Below are 15,127 nucleotides of genomic sequence, written 5' to 3'. Positions count from 1 at the left end.
TTAGTGTCCTCTGACTGAACAGACCAAATTTGCACCCCAAACACCAAAACTGGACATCTGAGATGTGAAATGTACTGATGAGAGTTTAAATTTGTAACTGGTTTTACTTGGAGAGGCAGAAAGTGAAACTAACTTCTGAGACTGAACTCTCAGCTTTACAAGAAGCGTGGAAAAATATTCTATCAAATTTCTTTGAAAAACTGAAAAAAGAATGGAAGCTGTAATAAAGGTAAAGAGTGGACACACTAAATACTGGAAAAAATATATATTAGATTTGGTCATTGAGGCTTCTGTGTAATGTTTTGTTAAACAGATGTTTTCTGCTTTTTTTCTGATGCTGAAAAAGGAATCATTTGTACTTGGAGGGTGTTTTTACTGGAAATTAAATAAATGAAGAGTGGTCTCTGACTTTTATATAGAGCTGTACATATTTGTTCTTCTGTATCTATAACATTATTTCTGCTCAGACCTGCAGGTGACGGTACGTCTTCTCCCTGTAAATCAGAGAGAACTGACCTGTATCACGTCCTGCAATTTGACTTCTGAATCTTATTACCACTGGTCTAAAAATGGAGGAAGAATCAACAGGAAAACCAACCAGAGCACTTTGGTTTCATCCAGCGATCCTGGCAGCTACTCCTGCTCTGTCATCACAGTCAGCCATGAAACCTATTCCAGTGCAGTGTGTGAGTATCAGAGCTGTTTATAACTTTATGTTTATGATCTGATTCAAATGAAAAAGTAATGTTTTACTTTTACAGGTGTTTTTGATGAGAACTGTTGGAATGTGAGGTATTCAGACAGAAGACTGTGTGCTGTGGAGGGATCATCAGTGGACTTTCTCTGCACTTATTCACATCCCAGTCATCTCACAGTTAATGAAACATTCTGGCATTACGAGTCTAAAGTGGAGCCGAAGGATCTGGGTCTGGATGACCGGTTTGCTGGTCGAGTTCAGTTTCTTGGGGATAAAGAAGGAAACTGCAATCTGAGAATGAGAGACGTGAGAAAGAACGACTCTGGAGAATATCACTTTAGATTTGTTACTAACACTACAGGAGGGCGATTCTCTGGTAGACCTGGAGTCATTCTGAATGTTCCAGGTAACTGTCCTCACCTGTGTCCAAGTTTGATTTTTTCTGGATCTGCTGTACACTGTGGGCTTAGAATTTTAACGTTTTATATGAATTAATTGCAGTTTTGAGAGACTGAAGATAGAATTAAGATTCATATCTTAAAGTCACTGAACATTAAAATCCTACAATATTTGGAAAAATCTTTTTCTGGGATGGAACAAACATAGATGGAATCTTTCAACTCTAAGAACCCTTAATGCAAATGCACACCAGATACAACACATTAGCGTCACATAAGCTTAGCATAAGTAAAGCCAAATACAGGGCGTCCAGTCCACACTGCCTCCAACTCAGCTCCACCACGTCACAGCTTCAGGCAGGAATATCAGCTTTTTTTCTCCTTTTTCTCTAATTAAACAGTATCGGAGAGGAATGCAGCCCCCACAGCTCTGCAACTACCAGACCACCAGAATCAACAAATTTTTAGCAGATTAAGATTTTAAATAGAGTTTTGAACACTACTGAAAGTGTGACTGATATTAAATGCAAGTGAAAAAAATAAATGTGAAACAATTAAGCAGGACAGTAGGTTTTGTGAATGTTAGATGTGCATTTCCAGCTTGTGAAACTGTGTTGCAACTTCTGTAGCTCTGACTTTGTCATGCCTACTGACCTACTGACAAGCACATTCTGTTTATTTTAGTTTATTATTTATTTATTTTTTTAGTGGAGCTGACAGATCCTGTTTCTCTGTTTCAGCTCTCCATTCAGAAAGGCTGTAGTCTGTTCTGCTCGTCTCAGTAAAAAAAAAAAATTGTCAGAGTTCCTTTTAGAAGCACTTTTCTCCTCCTCAGTGCAGCTCTACCTCTTGTCCACACTGTATGGGTTTGTTTGAAGAGGCACATAAGGGAAAATCTGTCACATGACACTAAAATAAAATATTACCAGCAAAGTATGTGACCATAGCCTATATCAACAAACTTTTTTGAAGCGTTAAAACATTTTTCATTTTAAAAAATCATTTGGATGGAAACTTTTCTAACGATTAAAATAGAAGCGTGTCTGTTTCATCAGATGTAACACTAAAAACACTTGGGACATGTTTTTGATGATTGTGTTTAGAATTAAGATTCCATCTGCTAACAAACCCAAACTGCAATAGAATCTCACCACACTGTTTCAGATAGAAACTCTCTTCTCATAAACACTTAAAATGTTTGAAACGTAGATATATATAAGGGGCTGATTTAGAATACTACAGGGTAACACACTGTATCATGTACATTTAATTTATAAGTATTTGCAAATATTTCCTGAGTCAAATCCAGAGAACTGAAAAAAAAAAAATTCAAATGAGAATTATCAAGAAATTAGCACTTCAAACAGAGGTTTCATCCTGTATTTCATAATGTATATAAATACAGTACATTAATCATTGAGAATAGGAATAACAAAAAAAATAAGTATGCTCAAAAAGAAACAAGAAATAATAAACCTAATCAAACAATTAGCATCAATTGTTTATATGTGCATAACTCAATAACTCAATAAAAATTCTAAGCCCACAATATGTCAGAATTTGAAAAATATGAAAAATATTTTTCTTTGCTCAGACCTTCAGGTGAGAGCAAGTCCCAGCAGTCCATCAGAAGGTCAGACACTAACACTGACCTGTAGCTCTGCCTGCATTCTGCCCAACAGCCCCACTTACATCTGGTACAGGAACGGAGAGCCTGTAACCAACAAACCCACCAAATACAACAAACTCTACTTGGAGTCAGCGAGCAGTGAGGATATACGCCAGTATTCTTGTGCTTTAGGAAGCAGAGGTAGGTCTACATGTTCTCAGAGTTGGGTAGAATTCTATGAAATATTATACTTTTACATAAATATACTGTAGTGATGACTGAATACTGTCCTTAATGTATTTATTAACTCATTCCAGTACAACACATATAAAAGTAGCAGAATCAGAATATATTAAGAACACATCTAGAGTCCATTGTGATCAGGTGCATGGGAAAATTTAAATATTTAAATATTTAATTTATTTAAATTTTATTTAATTCACACTGTTCTTTTTTCATGTAATTTTTATGTAAACTGTTAATATGTAAAATATCTGCTTATCAGTTGAGAAGCTCAGAAGTTCTCAACTTGTTTTTTTCCTCTCATTACCTGCTTATGCTAGCTAAGCTAATGCTAATCAGCTCCTCTCTCCTAGTTAGCAGCACTGTTTACCACTGATCAATTGTTGGATGGATGAAAATGTGTTGAATGATTAAAATTGTGTACTCTGTTCACTTATTTAGTGACCATGTAAGCAAACTGTTCTTTTTGATTTTTTGATCTTGAAATAACGCAGGGTGAGACGTCCAAAAATCACAATTGCTTTGTCACTTAATACTTACGTCACTTACACCATTCTTGGTTGAGTGCTTTGTTGTCCACTCAGAAAATGTATCCTAACTAGTACAAATAGGTTAGAGTTCAAACTACCCCTGAGCTCAGACACTGCCAGACACAAAAGCCGTTGTGGATACCTAAAAAGAAAGATACAAAGTTAAACGTAGTGCAAGTGGAATACAATGAATTTCAATAAACACTTAGTTTAGTGCTCACTTAGCGGCTTCACAAAGAGATGGGTCTTTAGTTTGTAGACTGCAAGATATATATATATGTATAGAGAGAGAGAGAGAGAGAGAAAGAGAGAGAGAGAGAGAGAGAGAGAGAGCAATAATAATTCATGTTTACTAGCTCTTTCTTATTCCCAATTTCAATGCATGCTAGTTCTGAAGAGCAGCAACATTCCACTAATATTTAAGTATTGCAAGAAAACCTTGTTTTGCATTTCAAGAATGCAGGTCATTACAAAGAATAAAGTGTTGTTTTAAAACATATTTAGTTTTGTTTTTAGCTGGGTTTCTGATATACATACTCTCATAGATACTGTATACACATAAATGCATTTATTCACAATAGATGTATTTGCATGCATTGTGTGTCTATATGTGTGCATGTGTGCCAAGCATGTATTCGGTGTTTTGCTCTCTGACATTTGTTGTTCTTGGCAATCCATAAAATGGTAGTGCAAAAATATGTCATTTAAACAAAGCAGTTTAATGTTTTAGATGGTCAGTTTTTACTGTGACAGTTCTGAAAAAGCAAAATCACACTAAGCAAATCCATAATCATAAGGAACGAGGCAAACAGGGCCAGAATACTGAAAGATGAAAAACTAGAATTACTATACTTTAAGCAAAACTTTGCAAAATAACACAGGTTACAATAGGACAGGTGTGGGTGATCATTACTGATGGAGGGTCACTGACAATTATTCAATAATGTATTTCACTCACAATGTAAAGCAAGAAACATTTGCTCATCCTCAGCTTTTCACCTGCTGTAACTGAATGGGTTTGTTTCTGAAGGTCCAGAACACAGTGAAGTGCTGAAGCTCGTCGCTGTGACAGCGAACGTCTCTCTGACCGTCACTCTGACCGTCTCTCTGACTGTGATACTCATCACTGGATCAGTGTTGATGTGGTTTGTGATCAGGAGGAGGAGAGCAGCAGAGCGAGACACTGATGTCCAGGTACTGAAATGTTTTACTGTCTACGTTTATGAATATAAACATAACATTAGGCTTCTGAATAAAGACTGAAACTGTGTTCTCCTGATCTCTATCTGAAAGACTGAAGACGATACATACACAGCTCTGAACCCAGTTACCATGTCCTCAGATTACGACACTCTGACAGTAAGTCCAGTGTTTGTGTGTGTGTGTGTGTACCTATTACTATGCAGAGTGTTCAGATCCATGTTTTTTCCCTGTAGAATGTTACAGGTGCTACCAGTGACACATACTCAACCCTCAACCCTGCAACCATGGCGTCTGATTACGACACTCTGACAGTAAGTCTACAGTGTTTTGTGTGGTGTGTGTGTGTGTGTGTGTACCTATTACTATGCAGAGTGTTCAGATCCATGTTTTTTCCCTGTAGAATGTTACAGGTGCTACCAGTGACACATACTCAACCCTCAACCCTGCAACCATGACGTCTGATTATGACACTCTGACAGTAAGTCTACAGTGTTTTGTGTGGTGTGTGTGTGTGTGTGTAATTATTACTATGCAGAGTGTTCAGATCCATGTTTTTTTTCCTGTAGAATGTTACAGGCGCTGCCAGTGACACATACTCAACCCTCAACCCTGCAACCATGACGTCTGATTATGACACTCTGACAGTAAGTCTACAGTGTTTTGTGTGGTGTGTGTGTGTGTGTGTGTGTGTGTGTAATTATTACTATGCAGAGTGTTCAGATCCATGTTTTTTTTCCTGTAGAATGTTACAGGCGCTGCCAGTGACACATACTCAACCCTCAACCCTGCAACCATGGCGTCTGATTATGACACTCTGACAGTAAGTCTGCAGCACTCTTAAATTATGGGGGTGTTTGTTCGGGGTGTTTATTTTGCTAATTTTTGAACTCTGAGTTGACTTTAAAACCTTTTCACAAGGCTTGATTTCACAATGTACAGTTTTTATTCATGAATACAATTTTTTTAAAGGTACACAAAAATAGTAATGACATTTTTCACACTGAGTCTGAAACTAAGTGACTGAAAGGCTGCATACAGTTTTAAATGGTGCCAGTTGTATTTTCTGTTCTGCAGAATGCGCTAATAAAAAGGCAAACAGTGCCTGATACACTTTTAAGATTGTGTTAAATATACAATTAAATCTTGAAAACATTAACTTTATTCTTGATTTGGCAGTTCTGAGTTTGGGTTGGCAGTTTTTGCAATAGGTTTAATAAATCAAATGTTTATAGCCTATTAATTGCTTATTGTTAACAACAAAATTACTAAAGCTTACTGTGAAGTAAGAAGGAAGAACTAATGGCAGCTAGAAAGTTTTTAAGGCTTTTTTTTTTGCAATAAAGCACCACTACCTTACATAATGAATGTTTGCTTATACATAGTGAGCAATCTTTAGCTCTCTAAGTTTTTTATGTTCTTTTATTTTTCAGTATTTTACCGGCTTTCGTAATGAGAGGCGTTGAATCCTGCGTTGTTATTATGAGACTCTCAGGGTAAGTGTGCACTGTGTATATTCATTATTCAGACTTTTGTTAACTTGTTAACTGGAGCGCTCATTAAATCAACACTCTTTTCCTTTCAGTATTGACAGAAAACCTCAGCAGAGACTACATCAAGTCTGCATTAGTATTTATTAAGAAGATCATTACAGATATTCTGGGTACTTTGTATTGCTTTGGATTCCACTGTGTGCACATTATATAAGCCACCCTTGATAAGAGTGTCTTCTAAATGAATACATTTAAATTTAGTATTGATACATGATAAAACCTTTTCAGATAAGATATATACTTGTGAACTATGAACTAGACAATGAGAAGTGTCAAGGAGAGGAAACGAGGAGAGAAGGCTTTGGTTAATCTCATCACAATTACTAATCTCACCATAAACACATCTCATAGCCTTGATTACTAAAATCTGCAGGCAGCCATTCAGGTTTCCATTAAATTCATTCATGCAGTTTTGTTTTAACTGAAATAAACTAAATTCCAACTGGAATGTTAATCAAACCATGAGGTGGAGTCAGAAAGACAAATTCAGTGTGCAGTATTCAGTATTCAGTTTGGCTTTGTTGAATGTAATGTGTTTCAGTTTTTTCTGTCCTTTTTAGTAAGAGTTTTGTTTTTCCTTCGTCTTTCTTGTTTCATAATGTCTCTGTATTATTATTATTATTATTATTTGTTATTGTTGTTTTCCAGTCTTAATTTCAGCTGCCATGTTTATAAGCAAAGAGCATAAGCTGTGCAACATTTGCCACTTCAGCATATTGTTACGTTTGGAACAAAACATTATCTTATTTTTGTAATTGTTTATTTTTTGATGTAATTTGAAAATACTAGCTGTCCTTTATGTTGTGTGAACATTTTATGACAAATGGACCTATAGAAATGCTACAAAATTACAAAATAGAAAATCTTTACATAAATTCAGACTATACGGCCAAAAGTACGTGGACACTCCTAATTACTGAGTTCAGGTATTTCAGGAACACTCATTGCTAACAAGTGTATAAATTAAAGCACATAGTCATGCAGTCTCCATAGACAAACACTGGCAATAGAGGGTCGTACAGATGAGCTCAGTGACTTTAAATATGACACTATTATAGGATGTCTTTTGCCTCAAGTCAGTTTGTGACATTTCTGTCCTGCTGGATCTGCCCGGGTCAACTGTAAGTGCTATTATTGAGAAATGGAACAGGAGAAACAACAGCTCAGCTATGAAGCGCTAGACCATGCAAGCTCACAGAGCAGGGCTGTTGAGTGTTGAAGCGAGTAGCACATAAACATCTCCTATCCTCTGTTGCATCCCTCACTACAGGGTTCAAAACTGAACTGCAACCACAAGCCAGGTCTTCTCGTTTAACATCAGTGTCTGACCTCATAAATGCTCTTTTGACTGAATGGACACAAATTCCCACAAACACACTCCAAAATCTTGAATCTTTAGGAGTGGAGACTGTTATAGTCGCAAAGAGTCATATTAATGGCCATAGTTTTGGAATGGGGTGTCCAACAGGTTCATATAGGTGTGATGGTCAGGTGTCCACATACTTTTGACCATATATTGTAGACTGAAAGTCCTTTTTTCCTTCTGCTGTATGTTGCCATTTTAAAGATACAAGGTTTTGGTCCAAAAACGCCAATACGCAGCTGTAAGTCTTAATGGTTTCTACTGTGGATTATGTCAGTCATCTCATTCTCATACACAATTCCTAAAGTACATATTTTTGTACATTATTTTTATTTGAGCTGTTGCATTATTTAAATTTGTTCTGACTATGTGAATGAATAGTAAATATGAATATTGCCTTCTATATTCCATTTAGCCTTTGACACATTATTCTGTTTCACTGCTACTTAATAAAAATGTTTTTTTATTCTGAACATCATATTTAATTGCATTCATGAAGCAATAAAGAAGAATGTATTTTCTGCTTTTCATACATTTTAAAGGTTTATATTGTTCTGTTTATTTTCCTTTTGTAATCTAAAGAACAGCCAGTAGTTCTATATTTTTGTAATTCTATAAAAAAAATGTAAACCAGCTAAAATAATTTTATACATTAGTGCCTATAGTGTATTTGTGCAACTGGAAGACAAGTTCTTTCTGATTCTCTGGGTGGATTTTTGGTTCATAAACTGATCAAACTAAATAACCTAACAGTATATTAAGAATACATAAGTGACAAAAGAAGTTGAAGCTGAAATACACAGTTAAACTTAAACAGGTGTCATGCGCTTATTTTGTCCTGAGAGCCTCAAATCATATTTTAAGCTGTTAATGTCATCTGAGTCTGATATTGTTAGCCATCAAATGGCTTTTCCACCTGAGTACACAGGAGATGAAGGATGGGAACAGTGAAGAAGGTGAACCAACAACCTCTTATTATCCCGGTTACTGCAGCCCAGCTCCTTTAGTCGTTATTATACAGGTAAGTTTGTATTATCCTGTGAGTTTTGGGCTTTTTGTACCATTTACAGAGACACACAAGTTAATGCTGTGATCAGATGCTTCCTGGAACAAAGGACTCAATTCCTTCTTACATCATCATGAACTAAAGCATTAGACAAATATGTGTCAGATTTTGTGTATCATAAGTAATATAAGTATTATATAACTATTATAATTCACTATCAGAGACCCACAGTGCGCTGAAGACTCTTATGTACAGACGAAAAACATTATATTTTTATCTTTTAATCTTATCAAACAAGAAGTGTCTCATCAGTCAACAGCTCTGAAGATGGAACAACTCAGTTAATAAGATGAGCGCTTTATTTTCTGTTTATAAACATTGTTTATAAACATAACTTAATGCTGTTAGAGTGAATTAGGGAGAACTGTGAGGTAAGATGATTTTTCAGCTTTTATTGACATAAACACTCCTCTTTTGTAAATATCTCTGTGCTACATTTCTAGCCAGGTTAGAGCTGTGTTTAGCCCGCTGACCCGGATGTTAGTTGCTAGATTATCACCATTTTTATTCACCAGTAAGATTTGTGAGAGCCGAAATCCCTAAATAACAATATAAGAATTAACTGATAATTTAACAGTGAAGACATCTCTCCACACCTTTATGCCCCACTGCAGTGTATGACCATAAGTAACTGAGTCTCCTCCTTTTGAGCCATTATAAACTCTCATAAGTCTCAGTTACACGTTTATTCTCACATTTCTGTGGTTTGTTGATACTGAGTGTTCAGTTTTGTTAGCTACATCTGAAAAGAAAGTCTGATAAGCTATGGTACCCGTGGTAACAATCATTACAGACTATAGGATCTAGTGGCATCACTACTGAGTCCAGCTGTTTAAGAAATGTAGCTGCTTCCAAAATCTTAATGAGATTATACAGCGTTAATGACAGAACTACTGAAGAACCTTCATTTTTAAGCTCTGTACCCTGTTGTGCACTTCATCCTACGTTCTAAGACACCTCCACTGCAAAACAACACAATGTTCACTATTAGTTTCACCTTTAAATTACAATTTAATATTTTATTAGTCATTTTATGCACCCTGTGAATCACACTCACGTGATTTATAATATGAGGAGTGTTTACATGTTTTTGAGTGCTGAACATAAAGCGTTTCTTTATGAGTTCATTAATTATTTTTTTAGTCAAGGAGGTTAGCAGTTAGTGTTAGATGTAGCCATGCAATAGCAAGGGAACAGCTAGCTAGGTTAGCTAAATAACAGATCTGTACGTGTAGTGACGTTAGCATGTTCCTTTACTGTCTGATTGAAATTTGCCTATAGAGAGCAAGAGGTAAAACGCAGCTCACTAACAGTCATCGACTATTACTTTTAAAATGTTCAATATCAATAGTGCTTTGGATATTATTATTAATTTTAGTTTACATTAACAGTCAAGCTAATGTTAGTTGTGGACAACTCTCACTAGCTAACTTTAGCTGGCATGACTTTCCTTTGAAATGAAACAACAACGTCCTAAAAAAACAAAACGAACGTTAGCCAGCTTCTTTATTTTCTAGAACCACTCAGATGTTCTTACACAGCAATGAGGAGAAAATATGACCAAATTTATAAATTACAAGTAATTTATTTACCACATTTTCTGCTTGATTCTACCTCACACTGACCTTTTTGAGAAAACATGGGCTCAAAATGGCAAACATCCATTAACATGGCTGGACAAGCTATATGTGACCTGGCACAGAATGACCCATATATAAACAGAACTTATTTTATCAAACTCTTAGGAATTCTTTATAGTAAGTGTGAGAGAGTTTGATACAGTGTTTGAGAGATCTTAGTCATGTTTTAGTAACAGTACTGAGAAACAGGAAAATGGGTCAATTATCATTTTGGTTTTTTTTCTTCTATTATTGTCATTGGAAAAATCAGGAAAAAAATTCCTCAAATGATAAAAAGCAGTTTTGGTGATATTATTAATATGTGCTTTTAAAAGCTAAATCATAGTCTGGAGTTACACCAAAATTCCTACCTTCATTTTTTTTATTTGTAGAGCCAGATTTCCAAGTCTTTCATTCACCTTTTTCCTCTTTGCTTCACTACCAATTATAATTATTTATAATTATTTTCTTCATTAAGCTTTAAAAAAATGTTGTTCATCCAGCTAACTATGCTGAACAGGCATATAGTGAGCTTATCTACTGAACTGACATTGTCTGGAGCCACAGATATATACAGCTGTATCAACTATGAAAATTGATGCCCTGCTTCCTAATAATCTGACCCAGTGGCAGTATATACAAAGAAAACGGAAGTGGACCTCGTACAGAACCTGGTGGTACACCAAAGAGAATATCATGCTTATCAGAGATATGTTCACTTATGTTTACAAAATATGGTCTCCTCGTTAAATATGTAGAGAACCAGTTTAACACAGTTCCAGAAAGAATTTAACTGCATGACAACTTTCTGAAGTTCTGTCTCAGTTATCTCTTTAAGACTACTCATAGTGTTTTGCTGTTGAATAACAAAAAATTCTATTTTGGTAGTCTATTGGCAGTTTTGGAGTAATAAAATGTGACCAGATGTTAGTGATTTTTGTATTAAAATAATGCATAATCATTACATTTTGATGTTGAAGCCTCAGTGAGATAATCATTGGTTAATTTAGGGTTTAACAGGTGATCAAATATTAAAAATAGAACTAAATTATTAAAATAAAAATAAAAATTGTGTCTGTTGTTGGTAGGTTTTGAGTATTTGAGGATTTCTGTTTCTCTGTTCATATTGCATTGTTATTAATATTAATACAATTTTTAAGAATTTCATAATGAATAGTTTAGTTTTTCGCCATTTCTGTTTTGCTTTGCATCCTTTTTCTACTGATTTATCTGTTAATTTTACTATGGCATTTTTGTGGTCAAGGACTTCTTTTTAGTCTTTTCTGGTGCAACATTATCTAGAACAGATCTTAGTTTACAGTTAAAATTCTTGACCATGTCATGCACTGTTGAGTTAACATGTAGAGGAGGTTTGTAATGTAGAACACTACTAAAAGCAGCTGCTGTTGATGTTAAAATACACTTTTTCTTCATTTTTGTTATTCTATCTTTTATGCCAACAGAAGCAGACGTACTAAAATGTCAGAGATCATGATATCAAGGATTTAATTTATATTAATAAATAAGTGTGACAGTGAGTGTGTGTTGGACTAGTTCTGTGCTGAATAAAATCAAATGTATTTAATAACTTCAGAAGCTTTTTTGTCTGAAGCTTCATCAACATGAACATTAAAATCACCGTCAGAAGAATCCGATCGTGATTAGTTACACAGACAGTAGATCAGACAGTTCTGGTAAGAAGGAGGTGCGTATTTGGACGATGGACTGGTGACCTGTCCAGGGTGTATCCTGCCTTCCACCCAATGACAGCTGGGATAGGCTCCAGCACCCCACCATGACCCAGAAGGATAAGCGGTTTAGATGATGTGTGTGTGTGTGTGTGTGTATGTCAATATATTAATCTGAGAAACATAACAGTCTACTTTTAACCTGACAGCCACCCCTACACACAAAAACATACAGTGTATGCTGTGTAGGAGAATTCAATGCATTTCAACAAGAAGCCACACACACACATACACACACACACACACACACATACATACATACACACACACACACACACACATACATACACACACACACACAAGCTGTGGATTTACAGAGAAGTACTTCTTTAATTCATTTCTCTCTGGTCGCTCTGCCTAACTGAGTGCTGTCCCTCCATTAACACGCATGGATCATAACTTAATGATCAATTGCGTTTTATGTTGAAGTGTTAGAGCAGGAAAAACACAGAAACAGTTGGACTGGACTTGGGAAACACTGCCCTAACATAACCCTGAAATAACCCTGAAATAACATGTATGCATTTTACCAGCACCTAACAAAGGAATATCCTACCTGTATGGGGTCTGTTGTGCTTGCCATGGTAACTTTTACTGAAAATGGAATTAGCTGAGTTAAATAACTAGCAAACATAACATAAAGGGGTAAAGATGAAACTGGTAGCTGCAGGTTTACTTAACCTTAAAATAAGTTAACATTAACTTATATAACACTGGCCAGTTTTAGCCAGTTGACAATTTATACCTATGTAGCTATAACATATAGCTAGCTAGCTACAGTTTCATTTGGTTAGCATTAGCTCATGTTAGCTGGCAAGAAAATAGTAAATTTCCAGGAAACACACAATAAAAATGATACATTCAATGGGTGGAAGTAATATAATATTATTATTTATTCTAAATGTCACTATACATTGTGTTCTTACCTCTAAAGACAAAGCAAAGCACCCAACGGTTCTGGAGTGAAATAAGCAGTTTTCCTCAGAATTGGACTCCAGTATTTTGATCTGAAAAGCTGTGACTCCGGCTCATGAACTGCTGCGCAGATTCGCTGATCTTCAAATCAGTGATCCGTTTTACAGATCATGAGATCTGCTGCCGAGAAAAATTTAAAATATGACAACAGAAAATGCTCAAAGTAGGTAACAATGCTGTGATGTAGTACCAATGTTGAGGAATACGTTAACAGAAAGGCCGATATATGCTCCAAATGTTTAGCGCCGTTTCAGTTGTAACCCTAACCAGTATTCAACATATGGGTTAAAACGCCTAAAAAAAAAAGTAAAAAAAAATAATAATAATTCAATTCACATTTCAACGTTACATCGACATCATTTTCCCAACATCATTTTTTAATGTCGAAGACTGGTTGTGTTTAGGTCATGTGACGTCACAACCAAAAACTTACCAAAAAAGCCCTTAAATCAAAGTTGTGTACCTGCTGGGGAAGGCTAGGTGTAAAAGTAACTCACTAACAGTTACTATTTTTTTTATGTTAAATGTATTGTCGGTATTATTAGAGCCTTTGGATATTATTATTAATATAAGGTCATATTAGCAGTCAAGCTAACCCCAGTTGTGGAGAGTCTGACTAGCTGACATAACTTACCTTCGATATGAAACACCGACTTCTTTATTTCCTAGAACCAGATGTTTTTAAGCAGTAATGAAGGGAAATATGAACATATTTATGAAGAAAATTACAGATATTTCTCACCAGACATGACTGAGAGCAGCAGGAGGAGCAGAGCGGCGGTTGGAGTGAGTCAACCGAAGAAATTCGAATGACGCCCAGGCTGCTCAGCTTTGCCAGGCTGAACCCCGCCCTCCTCGGTCACAGCCAATCAAATAACAGCATCATCAAACAGCTCCGCCAATGAGGTCGCGGAATCACAAAGCAGCGCTGGGGTTTAAAATCTCAGCGGTTCAGCCTCGGACAGTCCCTGCTGCTGCTGCATGTTTGGTGAGTTATAATTATAAAAGCATTAAACATATTGTTGAGGCGCATAGTGCGCAGAGGTCACCAACTTTCTGCAGAGTCAATCGCTACAGACAGATCATTTCACATTGGTGCTTGGTATATGCCTGCTGATGTGATCTCTGATCTACAGTTCGATGAATGTCTCTATGGAGATGAACACTAAGCTGTTTGACAGTCTCACTGCCTTCTACAAAGTGGAGAAACTCAAGTGAGTTTGCTTCTTACTACAGCAAGTGTAAGTGTGAATTTTACATTGATGTATATTATCTGTTTTACAGTAAGCTATGTCTGTATCTCTCTCTCTCTCTTCCTTTCTCTTTCTGGAGGGTGATTTTTTGTAAGGGAAAAAACTCTTTATTCTCTTTATTTATTCATTTACGCTTTATCCATTTTAGCTCCTAATAAATGATCCAGTATATAGTGGAGTGTTATGAGAGTGTTTTCAGAACTGTTTTTACAACCTTAAAATAGCTTTATATTAGAAAGAAACCAAAAGAGAAACTTTTTTCTATCTTATACTTTAATAAATGTTTCTACAAAGATATTCAAAGTACAAACAAGGTTCCAGTCATCTGAAAAGGTTACAGGAATGTAGAAAGAAAGTGTTTATTTCTATAAATAATGGTTTCCATGGAAGACAAAGCAAATTTTACACTGATGTGCCAAAAGTCATAGGATAGCAGTATGTAAATTGATTATGAAGTGGCGCTACCTCATGGACTGCTTGGGAACACCCACACCTGTATAATTTGTCAGTGAGTGAGGTTGAACACTGGCCAGTTTGCTTATGGCAAGGCAACATGAATTGCCTGGAATTGTCAGTGCGAACAGACAAGCCACTCGGGCAGAAATCACATCCACATTGACCGGTGACTACCATGTTTCACTGCTTATTTACCATTTGCAGCCCTTCATGGACTTCATGTACTCCTACAATGATGGGATATTCCAGCAGGATAATGCACTGTGCCATCAGGTCCAAGTTGACCAGAATTGGTTCGAGAAGCGTTCTGGAGATTTCAGATGAATGGTGTGGTCTGCACGTTTGCCCAACATGAGCCTAATTGAGCATTTATGGGATGCGGTGGAGAGGTCAATTCACACCAGAGATCCTGTTCCT

At 36.1% G+C, this 15,127-nt stretch overlaps 1 protein-coding gene across 1 annotated transcript; it reads left to right on the top strand.

Moving 5' to 3' along the window:
- The first annotated feature begins 286 nt into the window (after positions 1-286).
- Positions 287-6,143, top strand: LOC118826713. The gene is made up of 8 exons (XM_036597765.1): positions 287-1,103; positions 2,690-2,905; positions 4,508-4,671; positions 4,771-4,836; positions 4,914-4,991; positions 5,247-5,324; positions 5,423-5,500; positions 6,111-6,143. Exons 1-8 carry the CDS (start codon positions 995-997, stop codon positions 6,141-6,143), a joined length of 822 nt encoding a protein of 273 aa, XP_036453658.1. The 5' UTR covers positions 287-994.
- Positions 6,144-15,127: the final 8,984 nt, after the last annotated feature.

This window comes from Colossoma macropomum, unplaced genomic scaffold (assembly GCF_904425465.1).
Source record: "Colossoma macropomum unplaced genomic scaffold, Colossoma_macropomum, whole genome shotgun sequence".
NCBI classification, from domain to species: Eukaryota; Metazoa; Chordata; class Actinopteri; order Characiformes; family Serrasalmidae; genus Colossoma; species Colossoma macropomum.
Note: the sequence above shows the minus strand (reverse complement) of the source record. Positions and strands in the feature narration are given on the sequence as shown.

Excerpts from the sequence above, each read along its gene's own strand:
- LOC118826713 (XM_036597765.1), top strand. The coding sequence starts at position 995 with ATGAGAGACGTGAGAAAGAACGACTCTGGAGAATATCACTTTAGATTT. Across the intron at positions 4,837-4,913 it reads CAGATTACGACACTCTGACA|AATGTTACAGGTGCTACCAG; the intron begins GTAAGTCCAGTG and ends TTTTCCCTGTAG. Across the intron at positions 4,992-5,246 it reads CTGATTACGACACTCTGACA|AATGTTACAGGCGCTGCCAG; the intron begins GTAAGTCTACAG and ends TTTTTCCTGTAG.